General features: G+C 36.7%; 1 protein-coding gene across 5 annotated transcripts in view; it reads left to right on the forward strand.

Moving 5' to 3' along the window:
- LCR (Galactose oxidase/kelch repeat superfamily protein) overlaps positions 1–10,979 on the forward strand; it is a 49,901-nt gene extending 38,922 nt beyond the window's left edge. For 2 of the 5 annotated variants that reach the window (XM_089452923.1, XM_089452924.1), the window contains exons 2-3: positions 5,301–5,462; positions 5,587–6,953. In XM_089452923.1, coding sequence (XP_089309049.1) covers positions 5,422–5,462; positions 5,587–6,814 — 1,269 coding nt within the window. In that variant the 5' untranslated portion in view covers positions 5,301–5,421 and the 3' untranslated portion in view covers positions 6,815–6,953. Of the gene's footprint in view, positions 1–5,300; positions 5,463–5,586; positions 6,954–10,289 lie in introns of those variants that run through there. The other 3 variants (XM_089452921.1, XM_089452925.1, XM_089452922.1) reach the window with 2 other exon arrangements.
- Positions 10,980–17,915: the final 6,936 nt, after the last annotated feature.

Raw genomic sequence — 17,915 nt, forward strand, 5'->3', positions numbered from 1 at the left:
AAACTTAATTCAAAACATGCTCAACATTGGTAGAGGCCAACAAAATTCTAGTTATTTAAGTTCATATTGAGGCTTGGGCCCTCACATGGTGGCAGAACCACATGCTACCAATTGCAACCAACAACTAATCTCTAATTGATGTCTAGGAGGACTTAAGAGGTTACTAGGATGTGTTGTTCGTAAAATGGATTCAACTTAGAGACATCTTGGGACGAAGTATGACAATTGATTTACATCTTCAACAAAATGTCCATGAAGCTAGAGATAATCGTGTCTGAGAATACTTTGTGTTAACTTTATGTTTGGCTTATTATGTCAACTATAAAAGGAACTAGAATGTTTTCTTGTTACATCAAAGGATGAAACTTCAAGCAACATGTCTTCTAGCTAGCTTTAAAGATCAAAGCTAAGGTATAGAAAGCTAACCTTTTCATCCAAAAGACATTTTGCTTCTAGTTCTTCTTAGCTTTCTACCACTTCAAGTGGCAACCCAACAATAGTGGCTAAAATATAGGTGATCCTATTTCTACTCCTACAATTGGAATAAAGGAGAAGTGAAAGTGGTGTTCATAGTCATACCACAAGAAATATGGACACTTGGATGATGGGTCAAGTGTGATTACCAGTAAGGTACAAGTCCTTCTCATTGAGGAACAACAACTTCATGGAGTTACAGATGTAGAGGTCACCAATCCCCACCTTACAAATCTACATCTAATGTTGGTGGCCATAGACTACACAAACAATGATGAAGATGCTTTTTTCATCCAAAATTGTTAGATCAAGTACCAATTAGCTTCTTGCATTATGGACAATGGTAGCCAAAAGAATCTAGGAATTGGTTGTAGATATGAATCTAGCAATGACATCTCATCCTAGGCCATATTAGATTGAATGGACATTGTGGAGTGTGATGTCACTTCTCTAAATTGTTTGGACGTAATCTTGGGGCAAGCGATAACCTTATGGTAGACATGCACATTATGATGGCTACTTCAACAACTACAAGTTGCACAAGGAAGTTAAAACTTACAAACTCATTGCCATTTCTCTTTTCTCTATTCCACTTGTACTTTTTGGTAGATTGGTGGTTAATCAAGTCACTCTCGATAAATTCACATCATGATGGCTACTTCAACAACTACAAGTTGCAGAAGGCAGTTAAAACTTACAAACTCATTGCCATTTCTCTTCTCTCTATTCCACTTGTACTTTTTGGTAGATTGGTGGTTAATCAAGTCACTCTCAACAAATTCACATTATTGTGTGTTGTCTGGCAAGTTAAGGAAGACAATAAAAGGAAGCTACCTCCTTTTGATAACATGATATACAACTATCATTGACTCATACAAAAATGTGTTTGAACAAGCCAATGGTTTATCTTCCCTTTAGTGCATACAATATTTCAATGAGATTGGTCTTGGTTCTTCTTTGCCCTATTTTCCTGCATACTACATTGTAGCAAATAAGAGTGTAAAGATTGAGCAACAAATTGTACAATGTTTGCATGATGGAAAAATTATGCCTAGTACACCCCCTTGTGGTTCTCCGGCTTTGGTTGAATCCAAGAAAGAGCAGTAGGGGTGGCAACTTTGCCTCGATGACAGGGCCATCAATAAGATCTTGTTAAGAATCCCTACCCTTTGCCTTAGATTGAGGACTTTCTTGATCAACTCAATGGGGCCAAGTACTTCACCAAGCTAGACCTAGTTTCAAGTTATGACAAGTTCATATGCAAGAGAACTTTCAAGGCGAGCTTGGTCTTTGTGAGTGGTTGGTTATACCCTTTGTCCTCATTAATTCTCTTGCTACCTTCACGTGGATCATGGCATCTTTCTCTGACATCTCGGTAAGTTTATTGTTGTTTACTTACATTTTGGTTTGCAGTGGATCTTGGTTTGATCTTTTGCAACAAGTCAAAATAACTTTGGAGCTCCAAAACAAATTGTAGAAGTCATTCTTTATTCAAACTTATGTCAAATATTTAGGTTTTGTGATCAACGGGACAGGTTTTGTGACATACATTCAACCAAATTTTATGTTTTGAAGCGCTAGCCTACACCTACCAATGTTATAGAACTGAAGTACATCTTGCCAGACATGAATTTCTACAGGAAATGCATCTTCCATTACTCCTACATTGCTCACCCACTGAATTGGGTCAACATTCAGAAGACTTTTCATTAGACTTCTGAAGCAGAATGGACATTTTAGAAGTTGAAGGATGCTCTTTACTTGGCCCTGTTGCTTGTTGAACTAGACTTGCAACAACCTTTGAGATTGAGACAAATGCTTCCTAATATGTCATAGGTGTTGTTACTAAGAAGGCTATCCAATGTCATACCATTAGGAGACCTTGTCCCAGGCCAAGCTCAACTTCATCACTTATGACAAGGAGTTCTATGTGTTTGTTCGAGCACTCAAACAATTGTGGAATTTCATCGTTGGTAAAGGAACTATCTTACTCACTGATCATTGTTATCTTCAGTTTTAGAATTCCCAGTCTAAAATTCACGAACAAAGACTTTTGAAATGGGTTTCCTACATTCAGTAGTTTTGTTTAATCATTAAATATAAGAAAGGTAGCTCCAATAAAGTGGCAGATCGACTTAGCAGACTCCTGACCAAGGCCATTTTCGTTATAAGTTCATATTGCAGCATGTGAAATTCTAATATTCTACAGACCCATACTTTGGATGTCCATCCAACAACTCGTTGTAGTTAATCAGACCTCCTTCATGACACTGTAGTTCAGGATGGCTCTCTTTAGAAGTTGAATGAGATCTATGTTCTTGATGGATCATCTCGTCAGCTTCTTATCAAGGAGGGCTACTCTTGATAATATGGAGGACATTTATATGTGCTGAAAACTCATTTGCACTTGCAGAGGTGCTTCATTTGGCCTGCTTTGGGAATCCATGTTCATGGGTTTCATTGGTGGTCTACCTATCTCAACAAAAACATGATTGCATCTTTGTGGTATCATGCAGATTTTCCAATACAACAGTTTATTATTTATATACCATGCATCTAAACTATCGATGCTTCTAAAGATGCAACACTTTTCTTCCAGAATGTTTGGAGCCATCTTGGCTTCTCGTTGACAATCATTTCTGATCATGACTCTAGATTTCACAGTCACTTTTGGAAAACCTTGTGGAAGCTTTTAAGCTATTAACTTCAGATCTTTACTGGATTTCATCCACAAATTGATTTCCAAACTGAGGTAGTAAACAGTGGTTCATACTCTCCACATGTACCACCAGTGGAACAAACATTGGGATCATGACTTGCATATTTTGCAGCACAACTACAATAGTGCCAGTCATGTTCTACAGGACACTCCCATTTTGAGGTCTATTTTGCTCCTGAGATTCCAATTGCTTTTCTATCTCCAACATTTAACTAGTAGGAGCAATACAACGTAGCTTCTTTATTTGTGCGGAAGTAGGCCTAGATCCAGAACATGTTTATGGTACCTTGCAACAAACACAGGCTAAGTTCAAGGCACTGCATGAAAAATATTGGGTTAATTCATATTTTCATTTTGTGACAGACTTTGGCTACACTTGGACAAGCAGTTGTTCAAAATTCAGCAATATCATAAGCTGAAGCCCATTCAACACGGGCCTTGCACTATTCAAATAGGCCCTGGTGCATTCAAGTTGGACTTGCCGCCTCAACTTTGCGTTCATGATGTGGTGAATGTGTTAACCAGCTGAACCTGTTCTACCCTCGGAGGGCTCAGTTCTAGTCACACATCTGGCACCAGAATTCCAGATTTAAAGCCTCCCTTTTCTGATGATGCCCTTCTTTGTGACATCACCAAATCCACTAGGCAAGGATATGTTGCCACTTGGTAAAAAGGCATTTTGCCTACTCAGGGCAAGTGGTTGTTCCGGTGAATATTGGAGCAAAACTTTCCCCATCTGCAACAGAAATTAAGGATGATTTTCTCCGAGGGAGGAATTGATGAGACTTAGTCATGAAAACATTTTTGAACATTTACATTAAATTATACGTTATCTGTTTTGTACTTTATCTTTCTTCCATTGGGTGACTTGGTCCAAATTAGGCATTCATCGACTATTGTATTTTTTATTCAAGACTTGGTCAACTTTGATCACCCTCGCATCGGAACGAACAAAGTTCATACCTCAAGTTAAATACTCCAGAAGACTTGGAATATGTACATCTCCATTGAGATACAGGAATATATATATTAAAATGTATGAATAAGATGATGATTCAAATGAGAGTGAGAGGCCTGCTTATATACTAGGCAGGTGCCTCTTCATGCAGAGTCATGTCTCATTTAGACATGCCTCTTCAACCTAATTACTAGTTAACTAATAATTTTATGATTATTATCATTTACATTATTTCCTATATATTTTATTCATAACACGTACCCTCTCCCAGTTTTTTTTGTATATATTAAATACAAATGAGTATACATTTACGACAATCTTTCCTCATGCTCACTTACATTTTCTCTTATGTTTTACTCGTATGTTAGAACTAAGTATCTTTCCATTGTTGGTATTGTGCCCATACAATCACTTCTGCTGTTGAGTGTTCTTCATATAGTCATTGGTGCATCGTCTCAGTCATCTCATTACATCAAGAGGTACATTCTTTAGCCCAAGTGTGGGTGGATGCTTTTGTGTTGAATCATTAGTCCATGTAATGCTAGAAAATAACAAAAAATATCTATACTAATATTGGCCAGAAAATATCATTTTAAAATACCACACCAAACCACTATAAATATTCATACCTTACCTATGTGCGAGGGGTCAAGCTACTTGGATTGTCAGAAGAAAATCCTATGGGTAAAGGATGTATGCTTATGAAATGGCATTAGGAACTGCCTTGGAATGGTATTCTTTGGGTGACTAGATGTCATAAGTGTCTGAAGTGTAAAAGTATCCAAGTCAAATATGAGTTTTTGTAGCTTTTATTCTGTAGATAATCAAGTATTCAGTAACTGCAGTTTGGAGATGAATCTCTTTTTTAGCTTATCTAAGAGAAACAGTGGAAAGAATTTTATTTCATTTACATGCTCTTTAGTATAGGAAGTAAACTTCACAAAGATGTGACAGGGTTGATGCAAATCTATGCCAATTTTTGTAATTCAATTGTTAACTTTATAAATACCTTCTGTATGTTATTATTTACTGTGAGATCCCATCCCGTGATATTTTATGACCTTGATTCTTTCAAAAGCTTTTGACAGTGTCACAGAGTTGGTAATGACTCCTTCCCCTCTCCAATTTTTCGTTTTTATGTGGTAACAGATTGAACATGAAGAGTTGATAGGTTGTTTGTCAGAAATATCATCAAAAATGGCTGGCTACTGTATATTCTGTTGCATCTGCTGAATGGGATTTATCTTATGGCGATCCTTGAAAAATATAGATGAATTTCCTTTCCAGAAATCTCGTAGAAATTGCTATAATGTGAGTATGTCATTTTTTTTGAGCTTGGTCTTGTTCTAGCGATCACCTGCCCTGTATATTTAGCATATATGATGACATATTATGATGCTGGTTATACTCATTTAGTTTTGTTCTAACAATGCAGGTGGTATTTCTTAGATGTTGATAACAGCTCAGCAGATGAGGGATATAGTATTGTCAGAGAAACTAAATCGAGTAGTTTGAAGATGGGTGAAATGAAATCCCCACCTTGTAAAAGATATCGCAGGGAAAGGAACCATGATCTGTTGGCTAGTGATGCTACAGGTGTCATCGAGGAAAAAATCTGGAAAGAGTTACCAGAGGATCTTATTGAAAGAGTCATTGCACGCTTACCTATTGCTGCCTTCTTTCGATTTCGCTCAGTTTGCCGAAGGTGGAATTCCTTACTCAACTCTCGCAGCTTCTCTCAACAATGTGCTGAAGTTCCACCTCAGTGCCCTTGGTTCTACACCATAACACATGAAAATGTCAATAATGGCGCAGTTTATGATCCTTCATTGAAGAAATGGTATCATTTATCATTACCATCCCTTCCTCCCAAAATAATTATATTGCCTGTCACTTCAGCTGGAGGGCTTGTTTGCTTCCTTGATATAGGGCATCGGAATTTCTATGTGTGTAATCCACTTACTCGGTATTTCCAGGAATTGCCAACGAGATCTGTAAGAGTATGGTCACGGGTGGCTGTGGGAATGATCCTCAACCCTAACGGAGTTGGTTATAAATTGTTGTGGTTAGGATGTGCTGGGGACTATGAAGTGTATGATTCTATAGAAAATGCTTGGACTAGGCCAGGTCATATGCCCTTGCATATCAAACTTCCTCTTGCCTTGAACTTCAGGTCTCAGGCTATAACCATTGATGGAGTGATGTATTTTATGCGCACGAATCCAGATGGTTTAGTGTCATACAATACGATGAATGGTACTTGGCAACAACTTTCCATTCCCTCACCATTGCACTCAATGGATCATACTCTTGCAGAATGCAAAGGCCGCATTATGTTGGTTGGATTGCTGACAAAAAATGCTGCCACTTGTGTTTGCATATGGGAGCTTCAAAAGATGACTCTTCTATGGAAGGAGGTAGACAGAATGCCAAATATGATGTGCCTAGAGTTCTATGGTAAACAGGTGCGCATGACCTGCCTGGGGAACAGAGGTTTGGTTTTGCTATCTTTAAGATCTAGGCAATTGAACCGCTTGGTAATTTATGATATGTCCAATAAGTTGTGGCATAGGGTGCCAAGTTGTGTTCTTCCTCGTGGGCGTAAGCGACAGTGGATTGCTTGCGGGACCTCTTTTCAGCCATGTCTTAATGCTTCAGTTTGACGGCTGCTTTTGAAGTTTGTTATGCAACTTGGCTCAGATTTGTACTTATTTCATTGAATAACTATACAAAACTATTACATTAATTTGTGTGCTTGAGAAAGAGTAATTCATGACAAGAACTATTTTGCTGGTTTTCTAATCTAAAATGAGGTAGAAAAATATCACTCTCAACGCCAAATTCTGTTCTATTAACATAAAGAACACTGGATTGTTAGGGGTTCTCTTTTGAGCTCGCATAATATTTATGTTTGCTTACTGCTTTCGAGGTTTCTATGTAACTCCACTCAAATAATAGGGATTATGGTGTTACAAAAACACTGTATTATACATGACGAGGATAAACAGAGTCTGATCTTCAAGAATTATACTTTCAATTACCTTCCAAATAACAAGAGGCAAAACAAGACTATAGATGCTTAACATTCCTTGTGAATAGGTGGATAGTGACTTTTGTAATGCAATAAAAATTTGCAAGGACTAAATGGAATGGTGTCTACTGTAATAAATGTTATATTTTCCTTTGTGTTAATTGATTTTCAAACACTGTAAATAGCTTTGTCGTGTCCCTCGGTAATTTGCGCTTCCAGGTAGTCTCAAGTATAAAATTCTAATGTTCCTATTGTCTTGATTTTTAACCCTTAATTTTGATCTTCTAATAATTGGATTTCCCTCGATATGCCATTTCTTAGGAATTGTTTGGATGTGATAACGTTGGATATGGCATGTATCTGTATATTTTTGTCTGTTTACCTCTCTATCTATCTTTATGCAAAATAAATAACATGGTGCATAGAAAATAGCCTCAGATTCTCACTCAAGACATCTTTGTTAGAGATCAGTCCTTTTAGAAAAATGCTTAGTATTGCGTACTGAAAATGCCATAGTATCCTCCTGCTGCAGCTTCCTCTCAGAAAATGCCACAGAATTTAAAAGGGGTGGTTCTGCATGGTGAAAGATGCCCTCCCACAAGTTCTCTGTTTAGTTTAGTGTTTTATTATATGTTTTGTATGATGTTTATTGTCTCCTTTTTATATTTCTTGGATCTGTCATGGGATTTGCATTCCAGAATTTATCCATGGTTCTATCAAATATCCAAGTCAGATCAAGATCCTTGGCATATCTGTGACATGTTCATATATAATACAAATAGAAGTCCGGCATAGGGATTGCAGGATGTTAACAGAGGAGAAAAAAGAGATCTTGAATTGTTTCTTGTTAGTCATCTTGGAGATTGAATTTGCCATGCCCTGGTTGAGGATAATTTTGCTACTTTAGTAAGTTGTAGCCCTCTCACTGGGCAGAGGCAAGTTAGTGGGCTTTTCAAGATTCAGAAGAGGCAACATCTTGTGACTGCATCTATCCAGTCAAGGGGTAAATAAGGAGATGAATTTTGATGTCATTGAGGCTGATGGGTGTCATTTCTAAGATTCAAGTGGCACTTGTTGGCAGCTAATAAGTTTAGATTTGTGCTCAGGCCCTGAGTTTTACAAACTTAAAATCATTATGGTTCCAAATTTTAAAATTAGTTTGGTTTGGTTAACGGTTTCTAATTTACCAACCTTTATATTTATTGTCTCCTTTTTATATTTCTTGGATCTGTCATGGGATTTGCATTCCAGAATTTATCCATGGTTCTATCAAATATCCAAGTCAGATCAAGATCCTTGGCATATCTGTGACATGTTCATATATAATACAAATAGAAGTCCGGCATAGGGGTTGCAGGATGTTAACAGAGGAGAAAAAAGAGATCTTGAATTGTTTCTTGTTAGTCATCTTGGAGATTGAATTTGCCATGCCCTGGTTGAGGATAATTTTGCTACTTTAGTAAGTTGTAGCCCTCTCACTGGGCAGAGGCAAGTTAGTGGACTTTTCAAGATTCAGAAGAGGCAACATCTTGTGACTGCATCTATCCAGTCAAGGGGTAAATAAGGAGATGAATTTTGATGTCATTGAGGCTGATGGGTGTCATTTCTAAGATTCAAGTGGCACTTGTTGGCAGCTAATAAGTTTAGATTTGTGCTCAGGCCCTGAGTTTTACAAACTTAAAATCATTATGGTTCCAAATTTTAAAATTAGTTTGGTTTGGTTAACGGTTTCTAATTTACCAACCTTTATATTTATTGTCTCCTTTTTATATTTCTTGGATCTGTCATGGGATTTGCATTCCAGAATTTATCCATGGTTCTATCAAATATCCAAGTCAGATCAAGATCCTTGGCATATCTGTGACATGTTCATATATAATACAAATAGAAGTCCGGCATAGGGGTTGCAGGATGTTAACAGAGGAGAAAAAAGAGATCTTGAATTGTTTCTTGTTAGTCATCTTGGAGATTGAATTTGCCATGCCCTGGTTGAGGATAATTTTGCTACTTTAGTAAGTTGTAGCCCTCTCACTGGGCAGAGGCAAGTTAGTGGGCTTTTCAAGATTCAGAAGAGGCAACATCTTGTGACTGCATCTATCCAGTCAAGGGGTAAATAAGGAGATGAATTTTGATGTCATTGAGGCTGATGGGTGTCATTTCTAAGATTCAAGTGGCACTTGTTGGCAGCTAATAAGTTTAGATTTGTGCTCAGGCCCTGAGTTTTACAAACTTAAAATCATTATGGTTCCAAATTTTAAAATTAGTTTGGTTTGGTTAACGGTTTCTAATTTACCAACCTTTATAATTTCTTAATAGATCAAGTATCGAATGTTTAAGTATTTTTTGAGGAACTCCCTTGCTTCCTGGTACTCTGATGTTCACTTGTCCAGAGGCCTCTCGTAATCGTTGAGGACAATGCACCGTATTTTGAAAAGTTTCCTTGACAGCTTTACAGCTCAGGAAACCACGTTTGGAGATATTGCTTTGCCTTTTCCAAACTCCATTTTAGAAGAAAGTTCATCACTGGATTTGTTGTTGATCTGTCATCCCAATTCAGTGGGCTGCATATATAAAATGTTGTACTGTTCCCATTTATGAAATTCCCCTTGCAAAGAAATTGCTGGAAGAGTTTTTCCTTTGTAATTATTAAGAGGGCACGAAGAGTTGGAGAATTATTTCATATTTGAGTCATTATGCTTTGCATTTACTCATTGTTCATTTTCCTGGTAAGTACACTATTAGAGTCTGAGACACATCATGCTTTGAAGTTTGCAACCTATTGCTTTTTTGTGAAGTGCATTGTTTAAATGGTCAGATAGTGACAAGGCTTTGTCTCTATTCATCATGTTTTTGTTGTATTAAATTTGTTATTTCTTTTCTGGTGAAAAGAAAATTATTGTCTTGCACTTCGGTTCTTTCACGTGACGTTTTTATTGTTACTTTTGCTTTTAGGAAAGATTCTCGGATATAAGATACACACTGGTATTTACTTTGCTCCTCAAAGTTCGTTCTTCTTGTCAACGGATTTATTTTACAAGTGTATGCTATAAATCATCTTAAGCAATATGAATGTGACATCTTACTGAAACTTTATTTTGTCTCATCAGCATTACAGCTGATAAAAGAGGTGAGCACAACTGGCTTGAGAATACCAGTTGGTTTGATACTGAAGTCCAAGTGCACTACAAAGGAGCTTACAGCATATGTTAAGTTCCAGGACATATATTCAGAACAATTAGTGATCATTGGTGGCTTATGAATGAAAAATTATACCGCAGTGGAAAAGGAAGATTAGTAGATTAACCATGCCATTAGTCAGAGTATTGATGAGACAAGCTTGGTATTTCTTAGAAGGTGACAAGACAACCAGGTTTTCTATGTAGTGTGTGCCTGTGGTGCAACTTGAGGGGTGAAGTAGTCTACAGGAGTTGGTGAGTGCCACGTTTACTATCCATTAATACCTTACCAAACAAGGAATTTTGTATAACATGCATATAAACTTTTACGATTAGATGATTATCCAACAAGGTGTTGCTAGTAGTTCAAGTGGATATAGGATCTAAAGGTTTGGAATCTATGCTTAGACAAATAATCTTTTATAACCTGCATATAAACTTTACCGATTAGATGATTATCCAAGAAGCTCTATAGTTCAAGGTGTTGCTAGAATAGCTGAAGTGGATATAGAATCTATGAAGGTTTGGAATCTATGCTTAGAGACATGTACTATTTTTTCCCTCATTTTGTCGTTGATAAAATGCTGCACACAAACTATATATTCTAATGCTGGTTTATGATGTGTGGTTCTGCTCCTTATCACATGTCCACTTAAAAACATTAACAACCTCCATGCCAAGATATTATCTGCTCGAGAAATGCAAAAAATAGCTTTGTTTTACTTGGTTTTGGGGATGGGGGGCTGATGGGATGAATGTTGTGGATGCTTGAAAAACATCTTTTAATTTCTGAAGGAATACCAACGTATTGTTTGCCCTATTGAGAAATAAAACTAGTTACGTTTTATTTAATTTTGGTGATGGGGGCCAAGGATGAAAATAATGGATGGTTGAAAACTATCTTACAATTTTTGAAGAATGGGTTTGGACAGAAATATTTATTAAAAATAATTAAAAAATAATATTTTGAATTTCCTTAGGCAAAAATTGTAAATTCAAATAATAAAATTCTTAAATGCAAAGTGCAAAGTAAACAATGTATGCATAATCAATGGTCATCAACACATTTTTTCAAGAAAAATATATTTATAATCTATTAATTCACTAAAAGGCAGTGTACATAGTTCAAAATGACAAACGTTAAAAATATTTGGCTACTATTTATATTAGATAGCTTGAAGGATGATAAACTGATGCATATATTAATATATAATTTATAAAGATTATGATCTACTTCTAGGTTATCAAAGAATGCTCGAGGTAACCTCCTTTTCACATCATTTAGTACATTCGTTTATCCTTAAAAGCATCCTTTTAAAACACTGACAATGATGTTTATGGTTTGTCTTGGAAGTTTTGTCAATCTATTCATAACAACTAGCATCTTGCTTCTAACCAAGTTTTCCTAAGGGCTTCCGTTGATCCTTGTAAATTTTAAATCTCCTTGTCTAGCATTATTATTCTTATTGTATTTAGGTGCATTTGTGACAAATATAATTTTCTTGACCATTTCTTGTTCAAAAGAGGATAAATATCACCATATGCAATTCCTTTGGTCATTATATATTGAACAATTGGTTTATTGACTTCCTCTGTCAATGCCACATTATACTCTATTGAAGTTATTTCCAAAGATTTCTCCACACCAAAAAACCTTGCTACATCTTCAACATAGTTGCGGATTTTATTTTGTTTTAACAATGCAATGCTCGATGCTTGCTAATGGTGCAAAAGATGTATGAACATCCTTGAAGTGTCCAACGACATTGGGGACACGTTGAATGTCCGCTAAATGAGAGGGAAGATCTCAAGGCTAGGGCATGCTATTAAATGAAGATGTTCCCCTAATTCCCTTGTTACCTAGGGATGTAGAATTGTTCTGGGTGCATTTGATGTGGAACATTGAAAAATTCCAAATTTAGCACATAAATTTTTAAACCTCGTGCTCATATAACTATATGTATCGAGTCTAGTTTAAGTGCTTAGGTAGAAGCTTATGTGCCCCATTTTTGGGAATGCATATTGATTCTATTGCATTTGGTTCATTTTGATGAAAATGTAATATTGTAAAATATTCGGTAGCACACAAGCTTGGGTTTACTTTGGATCATAGTAGTGTGAATTGCAGGAATAAATAGTTATTTATACTTAATAAAGTTGTGAGGCAATCAAGTGAGAGCTTTGTATCTACTTTTTAAAATTTGTTTATCTATGATTTGATAAGTGATTCTATGTGGTTCTTGTGTTATTATGTTTGATTCTTTCTCTATTTAGTGCAATTTGTTTAGAGTAGAATAACAATGTGACTAGGTAGTTTATCTACATTGTTTTGTTTCAGGGCATGATTTTGATTATTTTGATTGGCTCACTTTGCTAGGTAGATTATAAAACTAGTTATGTCTATGCCATTATTAATGAGGAAAAGTTGCATGCTACTGTGTTGTTGTTGAATAAAAGATATATATATATATATATATATATATATATATATATAATGAGGGAGATCTGATTTAAATATAGCTTCGGTGCCATTTTATGAAGAGTCGTGGCCTCTAAATCATGACGCTTGACATACTCTATCTGGTTTATTTATTCTTATTAATGTATTATTATTTTATACATAACATTGTCTCTCTCTCCCAAGAGGCTTCTTCTGGTATGTTGTTCCACTTAATAAGATATTCTTTAATTACTTGTGATCATAATTTAAATTCTTTGGTGGTAACGATACCTTTTTGCTTTATAATGATTCCTTCATCATCTAACATGAGAAGTGTTGTCTGTGTCGTTCGGTGCTTACCATACCCTCTCGAAGCAAGATACATGGACAACATTATGAATACAACTTTCATCAGGGAGACTCAAGCTGTATGTCCTTAGAACTTTGGTGCCAATTTGTTATTTCCTTGCTGTTTTAAGGATCATTGTTTCTAAGGTTGAAGCTCCGCAAATATTCAATCTTCACTCTCAAATTTTCTTTTTGTTTCGTGTTGGTTGACTTGTTATTTTATACGATATCTTGCAATATTTAGATTCTTCTTGAGCCCCTGCAGTGCCCTTTGGTTTTGTTCTAATTGATTCATTACCACTATAATTCTTGTTTCTTTTATAGCAAATTATTTCCATTTATGGGGATCATATCCGTAAACAACTTGAAATGGAGTCATTTTGGCTAAAGCATGATAAGTAAAGTTGTACCACTGTTCAAGAAGGTGTAACCATTGAAACCACTTGTTTGTTACAAAATAACAAAGATAAGCTTCCAAACATTTATGGACCATTTTAATTGTTTGTTTGTTTGGGATGATAGGTTGAACTCATGTTGAGGTACCTTTTTATTTAATTGAAAAATTCCTTCCAAAAGTGTTTGTTTAAAGTTAGCATTCCTATTACTAACAATGATTTTTGGAAATCCTTGTAATTTGTTGATATTTTTGCAGAATACTTCAACAATTTGTTTTGTAGTCACATTTCTTTACTCCCATAAAGTGTGCATACTTTGTCACTGTCAACTACTACAATGATCTTATCCTTTCCAAACGACATTGATAATCCTTCAATAAAGTCCATCAATATTTATTTCAACTTTTGGTTTGAAATATGTAGGGGGTGGAACAATTCGAGAGTCATAATATTTTCGTTTTTATTTCTCCTGCATTGATCACATTTTGCTACATATTTTTGAATATATTTACTCATTCCCTTTGAAAAAAATGATTCGTGTACATTATAGTAAGTCTTAAAGAAATCCACATGTCTTGCTACTAGTGAATCATAGGACTCCTTCAAAAGCTTTGATTTAAATCTTGAAGCTGGGGATAGATAAATTCTCCTTTATACTAAAGGATGCCATTTTTTCATTTGAACTTGGAGTTTTGATCATTCATTAGGGTGTTTGATTTTGGATTCTTTTCATATTTTCTTCAAATTCCATTTAGCGATTTTAGAACTATAATTGAAATTGCAAGTGATAGTGACTCTTCCTATTTTCGTGAGAGAGCATTCACTGCTATGTTGTCATTTCCCCTTTTATGTAGTATCTCCATTTCAAAAGTGACAATTTTTTTGATCCATTTCCATTGTTATGTAGAAAGTGTCTTTTGTTGGAGAATGTGTTGAAGACTATTATAACCCATTCATATCAAAAAATTGCTTTCCAAAAGATACTATGGCCATTTGGCTATAATGTGCATAATAATGAGCATTTCTTTATCATATGCAATATATGCAAATTTTAGGCATTTACTTTTATTGAGATTCCTACTTTCAAATTCTATAGGATGGCTATAATGCATCAACACTACCCCTATTATGACTAACATAGAAAACCATTGAAAAACCAATACTATTTTATATAAGTGACGAGACTTTAGAGCGAGAGAGGAATTATTAGAAGAAAAGAGGTCCTTGAGATGGCTAGGGTTTTAGAAGTAGAGTTCTTGCACCGCTACGACACTGCAAACCAGTGATCGGAACTACAATGGAACAACACGTAGATCGGCAGCTGGGTTTGCTGACCATGACTTTCTATCCATGGTTTGGCCTGGACTTGAACTAGAAAACGTTTCCTCCGCGGCAGATCGACTCTCTCTTAGGCCAGGGGCGTGCCCTCTCTTCATGACTCAAGGCAGTTTTTTCTGGGCAGAGCAGGGAACAATACTACCGGGAAAAGGAATGAAAGCCACACCCCAGCATCGACCAGACCCTAGCTTCGATCGATCTGCCGTTCACAAGCGAAATAAAAAAGGTGAAGCCATCAAGCAAGACAGGGTTGCGCGTGTAGGATCGAGGGCCGTGTGGCTCGCTGCACCCCCATGCTCATTCATATTGGTGCGGCTCGATGCCATCAAGGGGAAGACGATGCCCGGGGCTTTCTTGGCAAAAACCGCCATGCATCTGGAGGTCTGGGCTCTCCTGATAAATGTAGGCACTCTGGGCATTATGATTGGGCCTCTGAAAAATGACCTTGGCCAGCCTGAACAGGAGATAATAGGGTACAGACAGTTTCCCAAAATTTGCGGTGCTCTTGGGCAGACAGAGAAGGCAGATCCAACAGATCGAGGCCTAGACAAGGTTGATCCACCAGGTATGGAGGAAGATCTAATGCAATTTTTTATTAGATTGATAGGAGGCAAACATTACTGCATACAAATCAACAAGGGAATGAGCATTAAGGAGTCAAAAAAGGAGATCCAGATAAATCTGGGAATCCCAACAACATACCAAAATCTGATATATACAGGATACAGTTTGTAGGATAATCACACGCTTCAGGACTATGGCGTCACCAAAGATTCAACTATCATACTGAATCTGAGACTGCGAGGCGGATGCAAGGGAGCCAGCTCTAAAACTTCAGGCTCCTTTTGTGATGCAGTCAAAGGGAAGGAACACATGCAAAACAAACCAGCACCAACATTAGAGCTACCAGGACCCTATATCGTGGAACATAAGCCGAAATCTCCAATGCTTACAGTATCTCTGCCAAAGGTAACTGATCTATACACATATTTAGCCCAAAATTCTATTATCTATAGATTTAATGGTTTCTGGCCAAAATCTGATGCACTGCATCAATGGATCTTCTCCACATGGTCACTCAACTGTGAAATTTATCTATGCCCAAAAGGGTTTTTCATAGTCAGATTCAACACAAAACAAGAACGAGATAACATCATCAATCAAGGGCCTTGGTTTTGGGGCAATGCTGGCCTCTTCATCACCCCCTGGTCCCCATATTTCGATGCCAATACCATGGTATTTTCAACAATGTCAGTTTGGGTAAGGCTACATAACCTCCCACTACATTTTTGGCATCACAAAGTTTTAATAGCCATTGGGAACTCCTTGGGGAAGTTCCTAAAATCAGATGAAGACATGACTAGTCAGGGAATCTTCACATTTGCCAGAATATGCGTAGAAGTGGACCTGAGTCAAGGACTACCAGATCACATCACATTGAATTTTAATAATTCGCCGTGGACACAAACGCTTGACTATGAGAACACAACATTCAGATGCCGCAGATGCTTGCAAACAGGGCACCTCCAATACGCCTGTCCATTGGCTAGGAAGGAGCCTAAAGGGAATATGAAACAACAGAAAAAACCCAAAGGTTGGAAGCATACTGAATCACTAGAAGAAGAGGAATTGAAGACAGAACCTACAGGTGAGAAAATGGGACAGGAAAACATATAGGAAGAGAATACCCGGGAGACAAAATCGGGGCAAAACAATATGAAACAACAACAAGAATCTCAGCTGGAAGTAAGTGGCATCAAACAAACTCATGGTTCTGACGAATCAGAATCTGACAAAGAACAACCCTTGAATACAATGGAAAACCAGCTTGTCATTATTTCTCCCACTCCTAACACTGGAGGTTGGCGAAGAGTGGAGAAGAAGAAGGGCAGGAAAGCATAGGCCAACTGGATCATTTTTTATTTTCTTGTTTTTTGTTTGTTTGAACCTATGGAAAAACTGGTTTTATTGATATGAACTGATCAAAGGGGCTGTTTTCCTCATAAAGAGGAGGCCTGTACACCAGATCAGTGGTTTATTTTCACGTTTGCTTTGACAGGACAATATATCTTACATCTTGTGAGCTCTATGATCTGCAAATCATACAACAAAAATGAATGCTTAATGCATATACTATGTAACTTTTTATTTCTTTTAATAAAAAGTTCGATTTTTTCTTCGACCAAAAAAATAAAAAAATAAAATAAAATTACTCCTATTATGAAACTTGGAGTGCCACATTCGATTACAAAAGGTTTTGAAAACCATGGAGTTACTAATATAGATGTAGTTGACATAATTTCTTTATAATGTTTCAAAACATCTTTTTGCTTTATTATCCCATTGGGATGAGTTTCTTTTTAAAAGGTTTATTAGGGGCACAGATACATGAGTGTAATTTGGAATGAACCTTCGATAATACCTTATTAAACCTAAAACCTTCTTAACTTGGAAATGTTAGTTGGCCTTGGCCATTGTGTAATTGCTTTAATCTTGTTGGATCCAACTTCACCCCTTGTAATATCACATCTCAGATAATGTCTTCTTCATTTTCGAATGTACATTTCAACATCTTTGTGTAATTAATATATATATATATATATATATATATATATAGCTTTAAACCCCGTACATAAATTACCTGCATACGAATTCTAAGAACAAAAAATAAACAATGCAAGAGCATAACACATAAAACACATATACACAGAGATTTTCCCCTGGATGCCAAAACCGGGACTACCAGTTTGATTTTTCATTATGTTCCTTTCAATGTTACAATACGTATATATACATGCCGAAGCATCTAATACCATAGACCGAAAACCATCGTGCCCAAAACCATTTGCGAAAACCATGCACAAAACCATAGGTAGGTTTGCCCACCTAATATAGGGTCCCAAAAAATTTTCCCTGGGGTGTTGCCCCTGACCCCATACAAGGGGGCTACTTGCCCCCCTCAAACCCCCTAGACACGGGGGGATGCCGTCCCCCCCTATGACCCCCCCAATGCGCAGTCGTCGCAATAAAGGGGGG

This window comes from Pinus tabuliformis, chromosome X (genome assembly GCF_031772625.1).
Source record: "Pinus tabuliformis cultivar Carrire ecotype Pingquan chromosome X, CPIR1, whole genome shotgun sequence".
NCBI classification, from domain to species: Eukaryota; Viridiplantae; Streptophyta; class Pinopsida; order Pinales; family Pinaceae; genus Pinus; species Pinus tabuliformis.